Here is an 18,757-nt window from a genome sequence, read left to right on the forward strand (position 1 = left end):
AAATTTTGATAATAACTTAAGCGTTAGCGATTCAGTCACGGCTACATTCGAATATCAAGAAATGTCTGATAAAAGCCGAATATGCTACCATATGTTAGCTTAAAAATGATTGACGTGTCAAGTCAATGGTTGGATTTTATTTGTCAAGCAGGCTTTTATTATAACTGTCATGTCGGATATCGATAATTGAAGTGAATGATCTGGTCGAATAAGATGGCTTTTATTCTTATACGATCCTACTTAATACTAAATCGTATCAATAAGATTTTTGTTAACCATTAGAAGACATTTTAAGCCCAACTTAGTGTAATGTAAGAATTATAGCACTGCTTACTTTAAAATCAAACTTTCCTTGCACAGCTCAATCAAACGTTGCATTTTAAACGGGTTTTGTTTATCAAGGAGAACTAATGTAGTCTTCTACGGTTGTATGACTTCCATTTTAGCTCGTAGAATTATTAAGTCTCATTTTTTTATTTATCTTGGTAAATAATTCAAGATTTTGGTACAAGCAAATAATGAAAATATATTTAGATAATCTTAATCCGGCAAGTAAGTATTTCTCCCCGGAAGTTGTTGAAACCAGTGTCGAACTATATCTTCACTTGTTTTGTTCAGTATACAAATATTGATCATTGAACAAAACAAACCTTAGCGACCTAAATGTTTATTGAAAACGTTTTATTTGTAAGTACTGCATGTACGATTGAATTAACATCTTGACAGTAAAGTGTTGTTCGCGCTTGTTAATTTAAGGTTATAAACTTTTATTAAGTAGAATTAAATTGCAATAACTCATCAGACGTTTGAAGAATTGATAAAGCATGTAAAAAGTTGAACTGGTCCCCATGGGCGTCTGTTTTGCTGCTAGTGTATGTCCTTGCTGTTTTTCAATTGGGCATGTGCGAATTTAATTCCCATTTTCCGTAGCATGAACCTTAATATAAAGTTTCTAGGAACGTATATAATGGCGTAATGTGGGTTTAAAAATAAAGTGACGTGTTCAAAATCATACATTGTTTTATACAAATAGGACACTCATTAAAACTTGTAAAATATGCAAATGAATGTATGTTTAACAAGTGAATTATTATTTACACTCGTATTACAATGAATTCCTTTATAGAAAGTGGCTTCACCCTATACATGGCAATAAAGCAGTTATTTTTTATCAGTATTAACACATTGAAGAAAAGTACGTTTTTTAATTATTGATATCAGATCACAGGAATTTATGCAATTTTAACTGACGTGATATTATAAAATATTTTTGAATCTCGTTAGTGAAGTGTTTTGGTCACGAGGCTCTTTGTTGTGTGTTGTTGCAACGTTCTTATCTTAAAAGACTTTCTGCTTCTGAGAAAAGGTATGACAAGTCTACTACTTGACTCTTTTCAGTAGATTTATTTTTTTAGAAGTAAGGTGTACATATAATATAAGTTATGTTGAACCTCATTTACCTCATGCGGTGTGATCAGGGTATATGGGAATGCAAGTCAACATGAATTGGGAAAGAGCTGTGTCAAAACACATTTCTAAATATTTTTATACATGTACTATATTAAGTGAAACAACCTATTTCCTCGCTATTTTATGATACCAGTGCATGATTAAATTAAATGATTCCTGCAGTGATTGAAATGCATCTACGTATACCGTTATTTGCAAATATCATGAGATGGAACCATGGAGTAGTCATGTTTGATTACCGGACGGTCAAGTAATTTAAACTTACAATAAGCTGAATTAATACGTATGTCATTAGATAAATGTTCAATTATTTGCTTATGTTGATTTGTTGTACAAACGTGCACATACAATCTTTTTTCCGCGACATGAAACCATTTTTTGTTATTTTAAACCGATGCCTTAAACTTGTTTGTCTATGCGCACATTTCAATTTTGTTTCAGTTACGCACTCCGATGATAAATAGAAGATGTAAGCTGTATTCTAATGTTCGTAAACTTGATTAACATATGATAATTTAGCCTACCGTTTTGTGTCTGTCGAAGGGTTTGCTTTTTGTTCATGATCTAATTATGGGAAATGTATATTGATATATATCGAAAGAGTTAGAATTAAATGTTTCTAATAAATTATTATATCGCCGATATTCAGTTTAGTTTTAACGGTATGTATACATACTGTGCACGTAGTTTGTGAAACGATTTCGTACATCGTTGGTTTAAAACTTGATAGACACTTAAGCGTACAAATTATTAGTTGTATACCGATGACCCACGTGTATGTAAACGGACTGGACAGACATCCGGGTACTCTTATCTGGGGAAACTTATGTTCAATCGGAATATATTACGAATTCACTGTATTCATGTGTAATCACATTAAGTAGTCGTAAGTTGAGCTCGAAACACGCGTAGAAGCGATGAAGCCGGCAACTTGGACGTCTTAATATTTTATGAAACGGATCGCCCTATCTTACTTTGTAATGAATATGTTGGGAAACAGACGTCTGTATGCTGCATATTTTCTAAGTTTGGAAACTATTTATTTTTCAAAAGGATCAAGCGATGTCAATTGTTTTGCAAGACAGGCATACCATCCAATTTCCCGACAAATGATTCAAACAGTATTTAAAAGGCAAAATAGGCCCGAATAACCATCTGTCGAGTAGACATAAATTTAATGGCACACTAATATATTTTCAGTATAATATGGTGTCAGACAATACTTACTTGGTTGCCGAAGAAATCCGATTTGGTAGTGGTACGATTTTGTTTCGCGTTACTACGTTAAAGTCAAAAGCTTTACCGTACCCAAATATAAAACACATACATATATATAATACAATTATAAAATAACACTCCATAGTGTATACAATTTAGTTATTGAAATTAAAAGAGTATTGGACGGTAACGATGGGATATACAACAATATGGTTTTTGTGCAATAATATGTCTATATGGTTATTCGAATAATCAATATAAACACACATTTCGATTTAATTGTATCATTCGATTAATAATTGTACTTTAATGTGATTTGATTCGATTAGATGAGATATAATGTGATAGTTATAAGACGAGATGTAATTTAATGCATCGTATTGTAATAAACTATGATATAATGTAATTTAGTATAATATCATGTAATGTGATTTTCTATACTATGCTGTGTGCTTTTTAAAAAAGCAAAGTAATTATTTTCGTTTTTACACATTTCGTGCACTCTTTATAGGAAATCACAAACGTTCGAACATATCTGCGTATAATATAAATCATGCATCTAACACATGAACAGTGCTTTAAGAACTAAACAGACTGAAAAATGAGTATCCTATTATAATCTGTTTTTATAATAAAGATAATTGTGTATATAAAATAATCGAATCTTAATTTCATATCCGTAAGTACATGATATTTGTACTAATTATAGTCATATAGATCTAATCGAATGTAGACAAAACACATACATAATATATTTAAAAAAACTTAAAAATAACCGAATAAGAACAAAACGAAAAATACTAGAACAGTTATTTAAATATAAAACCTGAAAGGCACCATAAAGCATTCAATAATTCGAAAAAACATAAGATAGCTGTGTATGTGCCATATAACTCACCGTTTCCGGAATAAGATATACCTTAATATCCCAATTGTGACTTAAGTAAATAGCCAATAACGTTGCTTTCATCTCTTCAAATACTGGATTCAGGAGCCTATACTTACATATTTATAGGTCCCTGATTTATTGTGTACTTACAATACAAAAAAGTATTTGTGTGTTCACACTTGAAACATTAAGATATTACGTGGCACTGTATGATTACAAAAACAACACAGTTAATGGCATTTAACATCAATCAGTAATCATTACTTATACAGTATATTAATATGGATTCAAATTATATATGCTGGATTTAATAGTTTTTCACTATAACATTTTTGCGAACGCGTAGTGCCTCTGATATGCATTGTTCTTGCTTATTCTTATCGTTTCCCTATTTTGTTTTAAGCGACTGAGAGGGTAACCGTACTTGGTATGATCGTGTAATAATTGTAAACATAATTTATTATTATTTGGCCCATTGAGTCGTTTGTATTCTTTCAGTATCGTGATGCGAATTAATAAATATTAGCAAACTACCTTTACACATTACTTTACCGTCACTACAATCTTGGTCAAGCCAAATATGGCGAACTGATATAATCAGATTTTTTAAATGCAGATATTTGGAAAGTCTTTTAGTTACTAAGGGATCGAACATAATTCTTTCAATTTTAGTGAAATTGTTTATCATGGTATAAACGTTCGTGGAAATTTTCTCCGTATGATTTAGGAACAAATATTAAGGATTTTATGCGCCCATGAAGGATAAAATTATCTTCATAAATAAATACAATTTTAATTTAAAAAAGTGTCTGTTATTAAAAAATGCATAGTAACATAAAATATTTAAAATATAGACATGTACTTAAGAATAGCAGAATACCCGTAAACGATTTTGAAAGAAATCGTGTCGAACTACATGCTTTTGTATTATTTCGTTGTATGTTCGCATTTTATTACAGTATATCAGTCAAAACACGCCGGTTAATTCCACAGCTGTCGCTTTCCGGTTTAACATAACTTATGCGAGTTAGTGACAACTGTCCTTTATGATCGATATGTGTGTAGGGCGGGGGGGAGGATGCCGTAGAAAGGATATAATGAACATTCCCCAAACACTTTATTAATCCGTACCAGGGTCTAAAGTAGTGTTTGTATGATTATATCTGTACCCCTTGCATATCAACAAGATAAAGCATTCACTAACCATATTTTAACATGAAATATTTAAAAGCTTCTAAACGCCAATGCATATAGACAACCATATGTCAAGCAGAGTAATTAAAGAACATTATTTAATGAAAATGTTTTGGAGTGTACACACCTTGCAATAAATAACACTCATGCTGCACTTTGAATCTAATCAATATCTGCATTGTGTTTTCGAACGCATATGATTTATAGGCTATATTGCGATATTGTTATATCTTCAACACTTTCTGCAATGTCGCACAGTTTTGAACATGTCGTTGGAATTAAGTTGTATTGCCTTTTGTAGTATGCCATCCGTTAACATATGACATAAACAACACTTTGCTAGTGTGTTAATTCATGTGTTGTGTTGCCGATGTCAATTATAGAGCCGCATAAACGTCAGTTGACAATTCTGTAATATACCATGGTTACGCTGTAATCCACAAGTTTGCAGTTCAAATAATTCTCTTCATGTGAGTATAGCGTGTTCATATTATTTGTAGCAATATGTGAACATAAGCAAAGTACATTGGCAAATTATCGCGAATGTCGCCTGCCGAATAGTTGATGCAGACGACTTCATCTGATCACTTGATACATGTTCATCAGCATACCCATCATGATATGTTCCTGAAAAGTTATAACCAGAATCTCTAAAATTGCGCCGTGTTAACAGAATATAATATACTAAGTTAACAAACTTTAAATCTGTATACACTATAGATTAATTCCGTAGGACACTAATTATTCGTATTTATTTTTGCATTTGTACAAAAAGCGTGTAACATAAGCGGAGGAGGTAATCACGTGATAGTCAAAATGGCGACGTCCATGCCGAGAAAGTTTTTATCGCCGTTGTATTCCCTTTATTTCTTTTGTTTAATTATAAAATGACGCTCACTTTCCAGCAATATCAGTACACATGTGATTGGATTTAATTTGGTATTAAAATTCGCTTTATAAATCAACTTTACTCCCAGAAAGTCCTCTTAGACGAGCTTTAATTAGGTCATCCCGCTAAGAAATTTCGCAGCGAGTAAAGTCGAGATAAAGACTGAATAACAACACGAAATAAACGCCAGTTACTTTCTTGCTGCTATGGCTGGAAAGTTAGCGGCATTTAAACAATAAATACAAGTAATAAAGGGTATAAAACGGCGAAAACTATCTGCCTCGGAATGCACGTTGCCATCTTGACTATCACGTGATTACCCCCTCTGATAAGGTTATAAATACATGTCTGCGCCGATTAACTCGTGAACATCATATGGATCAATAATACTGGGCATTTATTATCAAGTTTACACTTATAATCGAAATTTATTTATTTTTTATAAAATTTACCACAGTGAAATAATTATTTGAATTTACCTCGCTTTTTATTTGACGTCTCCGCTGCAATTAAAATGTAAATCATTTAACTCACAATAATCCTGATTTAAGTAACATGTAGGATTGACAATACAAACTTGTAACAATTAAAAACCGTTTACGTAAGTAAAAGTAATATGTCCAACATTGTTTGCTTGTGGGACTTATTGGTTGCACATGCGAATAAAATTTGAACACATTTTGCTAGGTTTATATTGTAATAGGTATGTACTATATGTTTATTGTAAACATTTAAATAACTTTATATAATCACATAAAACACTTAAAACTGTGTGAAGATATCTAAGAAATAATGTAGAAAAACGATACAATTATAATAAATTTTCCATAAAATGTATATATGATTTAAACGACACAATATATACCTGTGTCCTTACCGCTTAGTACGTGGACTTTCGTATTAGCAATATGCATATTGGACGACCTACAAACATACACACCACTGTCTTCCATAGTTGCTTTATCTATGCTCAAAATACTAATAAACGTTTTATGAGCAATTGATAGTTGCTTTAACAGTTTAACACGCCTATGTTTTTCCGACGTTACTTTTTCCCCGTTTCGGAACCAGTCTATCTCGTCCGGGGTATAATGCTGCCCCGTCACGTTGCAGTGTAACGTGACTGGTTCCCCGCGTTCCACGTACTGTTCTCTGCTGATGGTAATTTCCATGGCTTCTGCTTTTGAATCTGAATAAATAGAGAGCGTGGGCATAGACAACGCATGTTTTCGGATATATTAAGGAATGAGGATGAAATAAACACTGAAAATCCACGGAGTCAATGTTCATCAAAGACACTGATGCTACTTTCTAATGACGTCAAAGTGAACCGTATATTAGCTTGGTGTGGTGTTGTATACTTTTCGGAAACAAGTGTGTCAGGCTGTCACACTAATTGACGTTTGCTAGCTTCCATTATCATACAATTTTGCTCATTTTTATGAATAACTAACAAGAAATATCTTTAAAAAAGATATACGGCGTAAATAGTTTAATGAATGAGATCAAGGATAGCGAATGTCTTTTTCTGTGCAGTTCTTAGCTGCATCACACGCAGTACGGGATGTTACGGGGAGTTTTCGCGGCTTATTTTACATTATAACATATTGCTGGTCATAAACCTATAGATACAAAACAGAAAACCAAAAGAAGAATGGAAGTGAAATTTAAACATATGAGTCAACCGGCCACACGAGAAGTATCCGTATTTATAGGCGCGTTCTTCGAACAAACCTGTTTTAGTGGTTTGTCGGGCATTGCTATTTGATTCGATTATAAACAGTATCAATTATCATCGTGCAAATGCTTAAAGTGATATTATGGGCATTTTTCACTGTTGAATTGAGCTGAAAAGAATTAACAGGTCAAAATAGTTAGTTAAAATGTGGTTACTGATTAATTATCTGCAACTCACCTTGCTACCAGTTGTTTATAAAAATATATTTTATATTCGATATTCTTACGTGACCCACCCAGTCCTGTAAGCTGAAATGATCCGTAAAACAATTTCGTGTCTTTGTGTCGTATGAACAAATCTGCACTAAAACTAAATTTAGGTTCAACTCGTAAACGCATGATCAGTTGTCAAACGAAAGTACGGTTGATATTCAAATGCATTATTTTTCTCTTTCTGGTATATTGTTTTAGTATGATGATGCTGCATTAATTAATATAAGTTGATATGAAGTAGAAACATCAAAAATAATCAACGGTTGCGATAGACACCTATAAACTGTTACATGCTCATAATATCACTTTAGTACATTAGGCAATATGGACGAATAATTGTTAAATTTATCAACAATAATATTTATCATTGTATTGTTGAAAACACATTAAGAATCTATTATTTACATACCATAATTATATTGCTGAATATCTTCATTTAACATATTTCTGGTCTAAAGAAAATTCCAGGTCACCTAGTTCACGGATAGCGTCTTTATTATATAACGATTATTTTACTGGCCGCCAACTCCGGTGATGACCTGTATATAAACTCTGAATGTCCGCGAATTGACCCGATATGCCTCGCGGGTTGAAATGCAATGCTTTAAAGTGAGGCATCGCTTCCATTGCTCTTTATACTTTTACATGTTAACATGTTGACAGGAATAAGGAAGTAAGTACTAAATATGAGAACATAGCCTTTTAAGTATAAACGCTCTTGCGATGGTAATACTCTGAAAATAAAAGGTGTACGCACAAACTGTATTGATGTCGAGAATTGAGTGTGAAACTGTTCTATCTATTAAGCCTTTTCATTCGAGATAAAATTGTTTCATACAGTAAAACAGTGTTACAAAGACGCGGATATGTTTCCAATGTTCTGGTGGTATACTCAAATCAGCCAATGGAATAAATGAAGTGTATTCATTCGTACCTAGCCGCGGGAAATTTTATTGGAATTTTATTGGACACTTACAAAGGTCAGGCTAAGGTGAAAAGCTGGCTTAAGACAGCTTACGCCGAAAAAAGGATGCCATCTGTCGATTACCTTCTTTTTCTACTTCCCCTAGTTTTTTTTCAAAGTTTTTTTTACAGTACCCTATAAGCTATTGCGAAATGCTATTTGATTCATTATTTGTTCATAAAATTAATCTCACTTTCAAGTTGATAATTAATAAAGTATGATCAAAATAATCTTTTACAATGTACCATTCGCATATGACATTTGCAAGTTTGCAATAAGCATATAACTGCGGTTGTCCAAGCAAAAATCTTTACCATGATTAAATTGATCAAAAGCAACCGAGCAACATGTAGGCGCAGAATACAATATTTAAGAACAGTATCCGCATTAGAGTTTAAGCTATTGGGATTTAAATGATTTCTAGTTTTAAACAGGTGAAACAACTGGTCCCAGATGTAATCCCACGCAATGTAATATACCTACACACAGCAGTTAAGCACAAAGAATGTATTTCAACCCATACTTCTAGAAAAGAAATCTAGCAAGTTCTTCATGCAGACGTGCTTCATCCTAAGTTTCAAGATTGGCGTTATTGACCGGAAACCACCTGCTGGTTTGTATATTTGAGCCGTGCACTATGAAAAGGGGGTTTAATGAATGTGCGTAAAGTGTCGTCCCATATTAGGCTGCGCAGTCCGCACAGGCTTATCAGGGACGACACTTTCCGCCTAAATTGAATTTTTGCTAAGATGAGACTTTCTGCAAACGAAAAATTGCATAAGTCAGAGCGGAAAGTGTCGTTCCTGATTAGCCTGTGCGGACTGCACAGGATAATTTGGGACGACACTTTACGGACATGGATTTAACCCCTTTTTCATAGCGCACATCTCATTTTAATTTACAGACAACTCTACCCAATTACCATATAATGACTATGTAACGCTGTCTTAGTGAAAGCTACCCACACAAACACTGAAGAGCTATATCTTCTTCTAAACCCAAATTATTCAGCCAAAACCGTCCCCCAATTTTAGGTAACAAAGACCTTTACTTTGACCTCTGACACGTTACAAAACAGTATCAAAGTAGGTATCTATGCTGGATTCATCCAAAGATTCATCCATAATAGGAAATGCAAACTAAATTAATTGAACTTAGACCACATGTATGACGCCGCCCATTCGCCCCTTTGAACCATGTATAAAAACATTATTGGCAACTTGGTCGCAAACCTTGTGAAAAATTGGAAAAGTAATAGTTATGAAAAAAACTAATATTCAACACACATAATTCTGCATGAATGATAAATTCATATTTAATAAGTGATCATTTAAAATACACGAACTACCAACTCTCTCGTTTGTTATAAGTAATGGAGTATAAGGTGTTAGATATTTATTTTCAAAGTATTCGAAAGTGTTACCACGTTAAGATTATAATCACAATGGTCTATTATAGAGACATAGACTTTTGTAAATTTGTATAAATATGTTGATGCGCTAGTCGATTATGCATGATTTATCCGTGTGTGTTTGATGATATAAATACATATTAAACAGCGTCATCTAATGTTCAATGTTAATAAGGGCCATGCTGTGAAATATATTGAGATAAAACACCTTCAATGTTGCTGTTGTTTTCTCGTTGATTTCATTTATGTTAGCGATGTAGTTTTAGTTTAATATCAATAATATATCCCATTAGGACACATAAAACGAAGAAAAAAGGGCTTTTTATGTTTAATTGGGTAAAGTGCTGTTCCACTACGTACTTACAAAAATGTCGAAACCGTAAGAAGTAAAGCTGGATGGATAATGTTACTGAATAGACACCCCTTCCCATGAATAAATTACTCTGAGCAGCACAAGAAAGACCTGACTTGAGGAGCATTTCTGTATCATCGGCCCTCATTTCTCCCCAACGGCCAAACCGGTTAAGGGATTGATTATGATGATGATGATGATGATGATGACGATGACGATGACGATGATGATGATGATGATGATGATGATGATGATGATGATGATGATTATGATGATGATGATGATGATGATGATGATGATGATGATGATGATGATGATGATGATGACGACGACGACGACGACGACGATGACGATGACGATGATGATGATGATGATGATGATAATGATGATGATGATGATGATGATGATGATGATGATGATGATGATGATGATGATGATGATGATGATGATGAATATCGGATACATATGCACAGCGGCAATATTAACCGTTTAAATTATAATAGAGACAAGCGGAATCTCAAAAACCAACACAAATTAAAAAGCAAACATCGCGTCAAATGTAAGTAAAAGAAACTAACCAATTACAGTAAGTGAGACCAGTCTCCGAATATTCCTATTGGTTGATGCCACCTGGCACTCATACACGCCCTCGTCTTCAGGTTGCACATTTTTAATCATTAGATCCCATTGGTTCTTAAAGTCTACGTGACCAATCTGTATACGGTCGTCTGCAACAACGGTCAGCGAACCAGATGTCAGTGGAAAAGAATGCTCATGTCGCCTCCAAACGACCTTGATAAGTAGAACAACATAGTGTATATATGTAAGTATGCAAACTTTTAAATAATTAAAATTTGATTAACGCTACCCTGTATTGACCCATTCATTTTGTTTGAATAGTTTAATAATATTATTTATCGGATGTAATTATATATTTAAATGCATCAAAATGAGTTGATAATGATGGTCATTTAAACAATATCCAATATTAATCTAATAATGTGGAGTTTAGAGACGTATCAAACAATCAGGCCTATAGTTTGCAAGTCATTGCTTTGGGATGCAGAAATCGACATTCAAAGACCACTTTGATCCTTATAAAAATAAGGCTCATGTATTCTCATTTCCGATTTGACGGCTTAGAGACAATTTATCATTGTTCATGAAGAACCTTATTGAAATAAAGTCCCAGCTTTTACTATAGAGATCGATGTTTTACTGAAAGGCTATAAAACTTGGCGGTGCAAATTCATATCTGCAGAAAATTAACCGATTGAATATTAAACTTGGAAATTGTTGGATTTTGCCGTCGATTAAGACATAAGACGTTCTTGTTCTTGAATGAGTATCTCTTTGATATGGCCGATATATTAGTTCATAATGGATACAGTTTATCTGACCGTTTAGGATATTGCACGCGTGCATAAGAGGTATTCATAATTCACATCCAAACGCACAGTTTAAACAAAAATGTTATTATTGAAAATAGTTTTGCCTTGATCAACCGCTTTGCAGAACCAAACCAAAAGTACCATAAGGTTTGAAACGAAAATATATTCTAAACCACATTGTGTATAATGTACAGGTCTTCGTTTGTTATTAAATATATATCAGCACGTTCATTTTTACATTTTGTATGAATATCAACGATTCTTTATAAGAATTATACCTTGTCATTGACTGCTAAAATGCGCGAATTAAGCGGAAAACATAACAAGGCTATGAAGTGTACGTTCAAGTCGCTTCCATATACATTTCTACTGTTCCCAACATGTTAGTGTATTCTATGTTTGCAGGGATATAATACTTTCAATACTTTTTAGTGTTCAAGAACCGTTTGCGTTACAGTGAAAATGCAGTACCGGTATAATACGTAACATATTAACGGTGATAATGGTAATAATGTCAAACTATTTCACATCAATAACAGATCAGCGATCATACTTAATTATGAGGGACAATACACGTTCCTCTTTTGCATTTGCGTGTATAGAAGAAGAACTGTTGATGCCAAACTGCAAAACTGTCTCATTAGCTCAAAAATAGAGAGGTAATTTAAACCGTTTTGGTTCCTAGGTTGTACACGCTGCATCTCAAAATGGCTAGCTCCCCGCGCCGGAAAGTGACATTCAATGGACTCGACAGGAAGTCGGGCGCAGGCGTCTCCGGTTGGATGTTGTAACCGGAAGCTGAAAAGAGCTTCGAGGATCAAGGGCCGTATCCAGAGAAAACACACAGACAATTATTGCCAACTTATATTCAAGGGAAAAGTTTTAATAAGCAATGCTTTTTTATTATTGCACAATAACGCATAACAGTTCACCCGTTTACAAAAAAATCACAACAAACATATAACAAATAAAAACATAATGGTATTATTATCTAAATAGTTATTGTATCGTTCAATAGAAGCAAATGACTTTGTTATATGCAAAAAGTAAGTTTGATTTATGTATAACATTAGTTTAATCTCAATATTATTCTTATTGTGATTTAAATTTCTATTATTCAAAGAGTTGAATGTTAGGTCAATTTTGATTTAAGTAACTTATTGCGAGTGTTTAAATGCTAGCATGAAAACATTTTTAAGATAACGATACAATATGGAAACGATTATTGTTTAATAATATGTTCAGGCAAAATACGACATAGTACAAAAATAATCCGAACATACATATGTTTTTCTTAAAACATGATTCTATTAATGCAATCATCTTAAAATTATTATTTGGCTCCAATTGTTTATCACAAGCATACAAACACAATAAGGTCATTATAAAATATGTATGCATAGTATACCCTTATTATTTAACATACTGATTAAACACACAAATCTAAAAACAGTTGTATAGACACTTTTTTGGACGTTCATAGAAATGTAACCGTTCGTAATGTGTAACAATCAAATGTCGTTAACATAAAAATCCGTCAAACCAAACCTGATGTTATCACAAACTTCTCTGTTTTTGCCAGGAAACAAAACACATGCATCTAGACAATCTCCATTATATGTAAAACTTTGTTAGATTGCCAAATGATTGCATACATAATAAAAAGGGCTGTACAAGCTAAGAGCAACCGTATATCTAGACCATACAAAATAGTTTTGTTTCATGTTTACTGAACAAACATAAATGATAGGTAAAAAAGGATTAATGTTTAATGGTGGAATGATTGAACGAGTTCACGCAAAGGAATCATAGCATAATGCAAAAGGTTTATCCCAAACTGCTTTGCCAGCATTTTCTTATCAGTCAGTTTCTAATACAACTTTAATATTATAGTGATCTTAATATTAATATCAATAATAATAATACTTTAAATACTAAATTTCGCGTAAGCAGGGATAGAGACCCATGTCCACTAGAAGCATTTTACGGGCAACTATGATACCATCATGGCTGAACAACTATAGTCTAAACTATATGCAAAAATAATACATTAAAAGCTTCACGAACTGTTAAATTGTTTGTCTTTTCATTAGATGGTTATAAATTAGGTAATAGAACAGTTGCTTTAGTAAAGAGATTTATTTTGCGTACGTTAATGGAACATCTTCTGTCATTTTGTAATAAGTATTAGATTTTCTTTTCAAAATTGTGATTTCACAAAAATGTAAAAATGTGACTTTACATTCGTTGGTTCACTCAAAGGCAATTGTCAATGTTGTTTAAAATTATTAAACATTCTTTACATAAATATGTTGGCTATGCAACACAACTAAATATTCTGTCTAGAGACATTTACCCATGTGCTTTGCCCTATCTGTCATTGTGCAATTAAGTAGATAGTTCGTTATTTAAGCCAGTTACCCTCGTATGCTTGCTGAATGCCGCGAATAATAATTCGTATCGATTTGATTGACTCTAAAACCGTGATAGCACCTCTCATGGACTGATACTACATTGCCAACACGTAAAAGCCATATTCTTGAAAGAATCAAATTCTATCTGGGCCAAGTGTTAAAGATAGCTTAATATCTCCTACAGATTTTCTTACAGTCAGTGTGAAGATAGTATCAATTTGACACAAGTTATTTCGTTAGAAGGCGTATAATTGCTGGCTCTTAGGTAACAGTTTTTTTTAATTATTTGAATGATGGCAGAGGTTATCAGATGGATCAAATTGTAAACGTGATCAACTTTATTATCGCGTGCATGGAATATACCACATGCACATTTTTATTCTAACACAGCACTCTCTGATCGTTCTTAACACGAATAATGAAATATGCGCTTTATATCTACTTTTAAACACATCAAAGCAAAAATATTGCTGTCATTAGATGAACTTCATATGTCATATATTGTGACTTAATCAAACTTGCGCAAAATACTCGTGATTTATTTTTGACGCATCAGAACTCCAAATGGTCGTGTTTTTTTGTAGAAACCGCCAGATACCATATTGTTTATTATTAATTGCATGCTTTTTTAGTATACCGTAACATATACCGTAACAAATTCGGTGCATGTTTTCATCTGAAAAATTGTTTTGTCATATATGCTGATACTTTCAGCACAACGATTATGCTGTACATTATAATAACGTAGTATTGTTCGTCTAACAGAATAGTTTCATTGTAACAAGTTAAACAAATACCATGGCATTGCAAAACTTTTTGTGCGACTAAAAATGGACTGATTGTGTTTGTAATCCGGTACGACGTATCGATATGGCATATGTATGACATTAACACGATACGTCTTTAGGCACAACCCAAACAAAATGTGTTTATTTGACTTTTTTACATGCAGATACAAATTCATGATTTGTTGAAGCTATTTTTTACTTTACTTTAGAACTTTATAAGGGTTTCATCCGTCCCACAAATATGTTATCGCTCGATGTTAAGGTAATCATTATACTTGTTTTTTTAGTGAAAACCTAAAGCACGTCTTAAAGTACATGACTAGTTCTTGGACCTATATATAGGTGCGATATTGTCAGAGTTCTTGTTCAATTATCTTAACTGAACATTAACTGCAGACATACGCTTCTGAATTATTGACCTAGTTGAAAGCTTGAGCGAAATTTAAATTTAAAATGTGTGTTTAAAGTTGCGGTATTGTTTGTTTCTTTCACATGTTAACGTGATTAACACAAAAGTTTTATCAGGCAAGTAGACGTCACATTCTATTGATTACATCCAGCTACAAAGATTAAAGCTGTCAATCAAACAGTACGCACCGCGAAATCTGACAAAATCGTAACAAAATTCTGCATATCAGCCAAATAGCAGAAAGAAACATTTGCTCTATTTTAGTGATCGAGACGAATGAATATAAACATTTTGTATCGAATGCAATATTTTTTCCACATAAATGCAATGTAAATAAATACATAGTTGATGCATGGAGGCATTTTGAATTCAATAGACAAGATATTCCTACCAAGGAATGACGACTATAAAGCAAAAACTTCGGGGTAATGTACTTCTCATGACTTTCACAAAACAACTATAAACCAGATTCCCATGAAAGGCATACACACTGCTTACGGATACGACCTACTGCAAACGGGTACGGATAATGTGAACATTTTACTAAGATTGAGTCCAATGCGAGTAATAAATGCCTGTCGCCATTATCGCCCTGGTTCTATGTTGTTTACTGGTATATCTGATTCGGAATGCTACTAAGTAGGATATTGACAATACAACTGTATAGTTAAGGGTATAAGAAGTTAGTTTAGAAGAGCGCCACGTACGTTGTAGCAATTTAAAGAGTGCCATATCGTTTTAACTACATCTACATGTATACACATTTTTAAACATCTCTACTATAAAGGCCAGTCATTTTTTATAACGGTCTGTGCATTGTAATTAAATGGATACACAAATTGTGTGTGCACATAACAAATGAACGGTTAATATCGAATCGAAAAAAATAGTAAGAATCAAAAAGTAAGATGAGTAAGATAACATTTTGAGGGAATTATTAGAGTTCGTGTTCTTTGAATGACAAATTGCATTTCTATTTAATTAATATTTAACTATTATAACAGACGTGATTCGTGAAATGTAATGTGTTTTGTCGTTTTAAAACATCTTATAAGACAATCTGACCATTGATGTCTTTTCATACCATTGATAAGATACTTTAAGGATATCATTTCTTGCGAAAGGCTCGCTTAATAATCAATTAATGTAGCCTGTTTGATACAATATGGCCTGAACTAACCACATGCGTCATATCTGTTGTTCAAATTAAATTAACTCACCTGGAAATTCTGCAACTACGACTGCCGCGTTCATAAGCAAGATGGCCCCAATATGCCACCACGTGACTTTAGACGCCATGCTCTTTGCACTTGTCATGTACATATTATAGCTGTTCAGTTGGTAATATCCGATACATTTTTTGTATCATCAAATATCGCATGGGTTTAATTACGAATTATAACACAATTATTTACAAACACTACTTTTATTGAGCATCGATTTTTAATCGCTAACTGCGAATTATTGAATTCATCATTTTAATTAGTTAAGTCGATGTCGTTTTGTCATTTAGTTAAAGAGACCTTGTTCAACAATAACATTTTAATATTCTATTGATGAGGATATTAAAGACGCTCGACTAAAATATTTCTACAGGTTTATACGCTAACCAAAATATAATTGCGTTATCTAATTTAAATACTACTCCATTCATACTTAGTAATATTATTTGATAAACAAGTATAATTCCATTGCTGTAATACTCCTTTAATAGTTTGATATATGTTTCATATTTCGGATAATCAATCAATAATAATAATTGAATAAGTCATTGACTCCGCTCTCCTATTACAAAGAACCCCATCCACAAAATTATAATACAATTATCGATCCCTTTTATTCAATTTATTTTTCATATTTGGAACATGGATAATAAATAACACGACTTGCAAATGTTTTTTTATTTCATTATTTCCCTTTTGTGTGTCATTTTAAGCCAAAGCCTCGCACAAGTAAAGCAACAACATAGGTTAATGTTTCGCACCACCATAATCCAATATTTTCCCCGCGATATCCGATTCAATTCATTATCTTCTTTGTGCCCATAAGCATTACTCATTTACACATACGCTTGCCGTGTGCCAATAACACTAATATTAAGCGTAGAGCAGAAATAAGTTTTAATGTCGTGTATGAAAGCTTCACTGATCCGCCGTTGAATCATACATTCACATTAATTTTACATCAAACAACTTTCCGCCCTTGTTATCATAATGCGCCTATTTTATTCATACAATAATGTTAAAATAATTCCAACGTTTCAGGCAAACGGAAATAATAATAACTTTGTTTTCAATAAAACTCGTTTTGCTGTTTTCTTTAAACCGATGACATAACACACAGGTCTTTTAAAACAAAGTTTCATTCATTCGGCCGATGGTTTAACCGCCTCTCTATTGTACAAGTGAACGCTCCAATACAAACTGACGTTTGCGGACGCACAATCTTAATGATCTAGCTGCTCTGTTGATTATTGGTAATCATAGTAACAGAGCGTCCCAACCACCACGATTTGTGTCTACTGCACGGTGATAGAAATAATGAACAGAGCTAATCAACAGTAAACAGGTGACACAAAAGCTTTCCCTAGAAGGCGTTTTGCACTAAATGTTTTTGTTTATATCTGTATGATTGTACCCGAAACAAAGATACATATTGATAATGTAAGATTTTACACGAACATGATTAAAATACCGCATACTTCACGAAATTAATTGTTTTCATTCAGTTTTAATAAGAACGATTAAAAATCGTTTCCCGTTTATTTATGATAAAGGTGGTGATGGCGGTAATGGTGGCTAGGATTATTTTGAGGATGAATATGACAAGATGCAGGGAAGAATCACATATGGAGAACAAGAACACGGCCGTTAACCACGCGCGACAACTCTTTTTTTGAGTTGCATTAATAAAAGAGCCAATGCAACTCCTGAGGTGGCGCTCAGGCCCGGATGTTTAAAATTCCATGGATCATTTTACAGGGTGATTAGGTTTTTATTTGTTGTTTTTTCAAGTTATTTCGCATTATTTTTAAAATCGGGCAATGTAGTACGATTCATTGATTATAAACATCCACAAATGTACACAAGCATACATTCTCAGCTCATTTATAAACGTGAGAACCTTTATGAGTTGTGGCATGGTGGAGTTTAGAGCGCATTTCGATGAGTTTTTCCTGTGCGACGAGAAAATGTCCACCCAATTAAATCGCGTACGGCATCGATGCTGCATGCACAAAAATATTTGCTTCTTGCCGACATAGTGGATAATTTTGCATTTTTCAAAAAGAGATGGAGCCAATGCTAAGTAGATGGTGCTAATGATAGGAGGTGGCGTCAATGAAGAATGTATCAACTAACAGTCGAATCGCAATGACATTATCACATGACGTACATTTGATAGATAATGTAATTTGTTA

General features: G+C 33.2%; 1 protein-coding gene across 1 annotated transcript; it reads right to left on the bottom strand.

Moving 5' to 3' along the window:
• Positions 1 to 4,677: 4,677 nt before the first annotated feature.
• Positions 4,678 to 17,723, bottom strand: LOC127845545 (lachesin-like). The gene is made up of 6 exons (XM_052376559.1): positions 16,560 to 17,723; positions 12,399 to 12,526; positions 10,916 to 11,129; positions 6,538 to 6,849; positions 6,140 to 6,163; positions 4,678 to 5,398 (listed from the first exon to the last, which is right to left on the bottom strand). The coding sequence occupies exons 1-6, from the start codon at positions 16,660 to 16,662 to the stop codon at positions 5,262 to 5,264; spliced, it is 918 nt and encodes a 305-aa protein (XP_052232519.1). The 5' UTR covers positions 16,663 to 17,723; the 3' UTR covers positions 4,678 to 5,261.
• Between the last annotated feature and the right edge of the window lie 1,034 nt (positions 17,724 to 18,757).

The sequence above is a fragment of the Dreissena polymorpha genome, chromosome 9 (assembly GCF_020536995.1).
Source record: "Dreissena polymorpha isolate Duluth1 chromosome 9, UMN_Dpol_1.0, whole genome shotgun sequence".
Taxonomy (NCBI): domain Eukaryota; kingdom Metazoa; phylum Mollusca; class Bivalvia; order Myida; family Dreissenidae; genus Dreissena; species Dreissena polymorpha.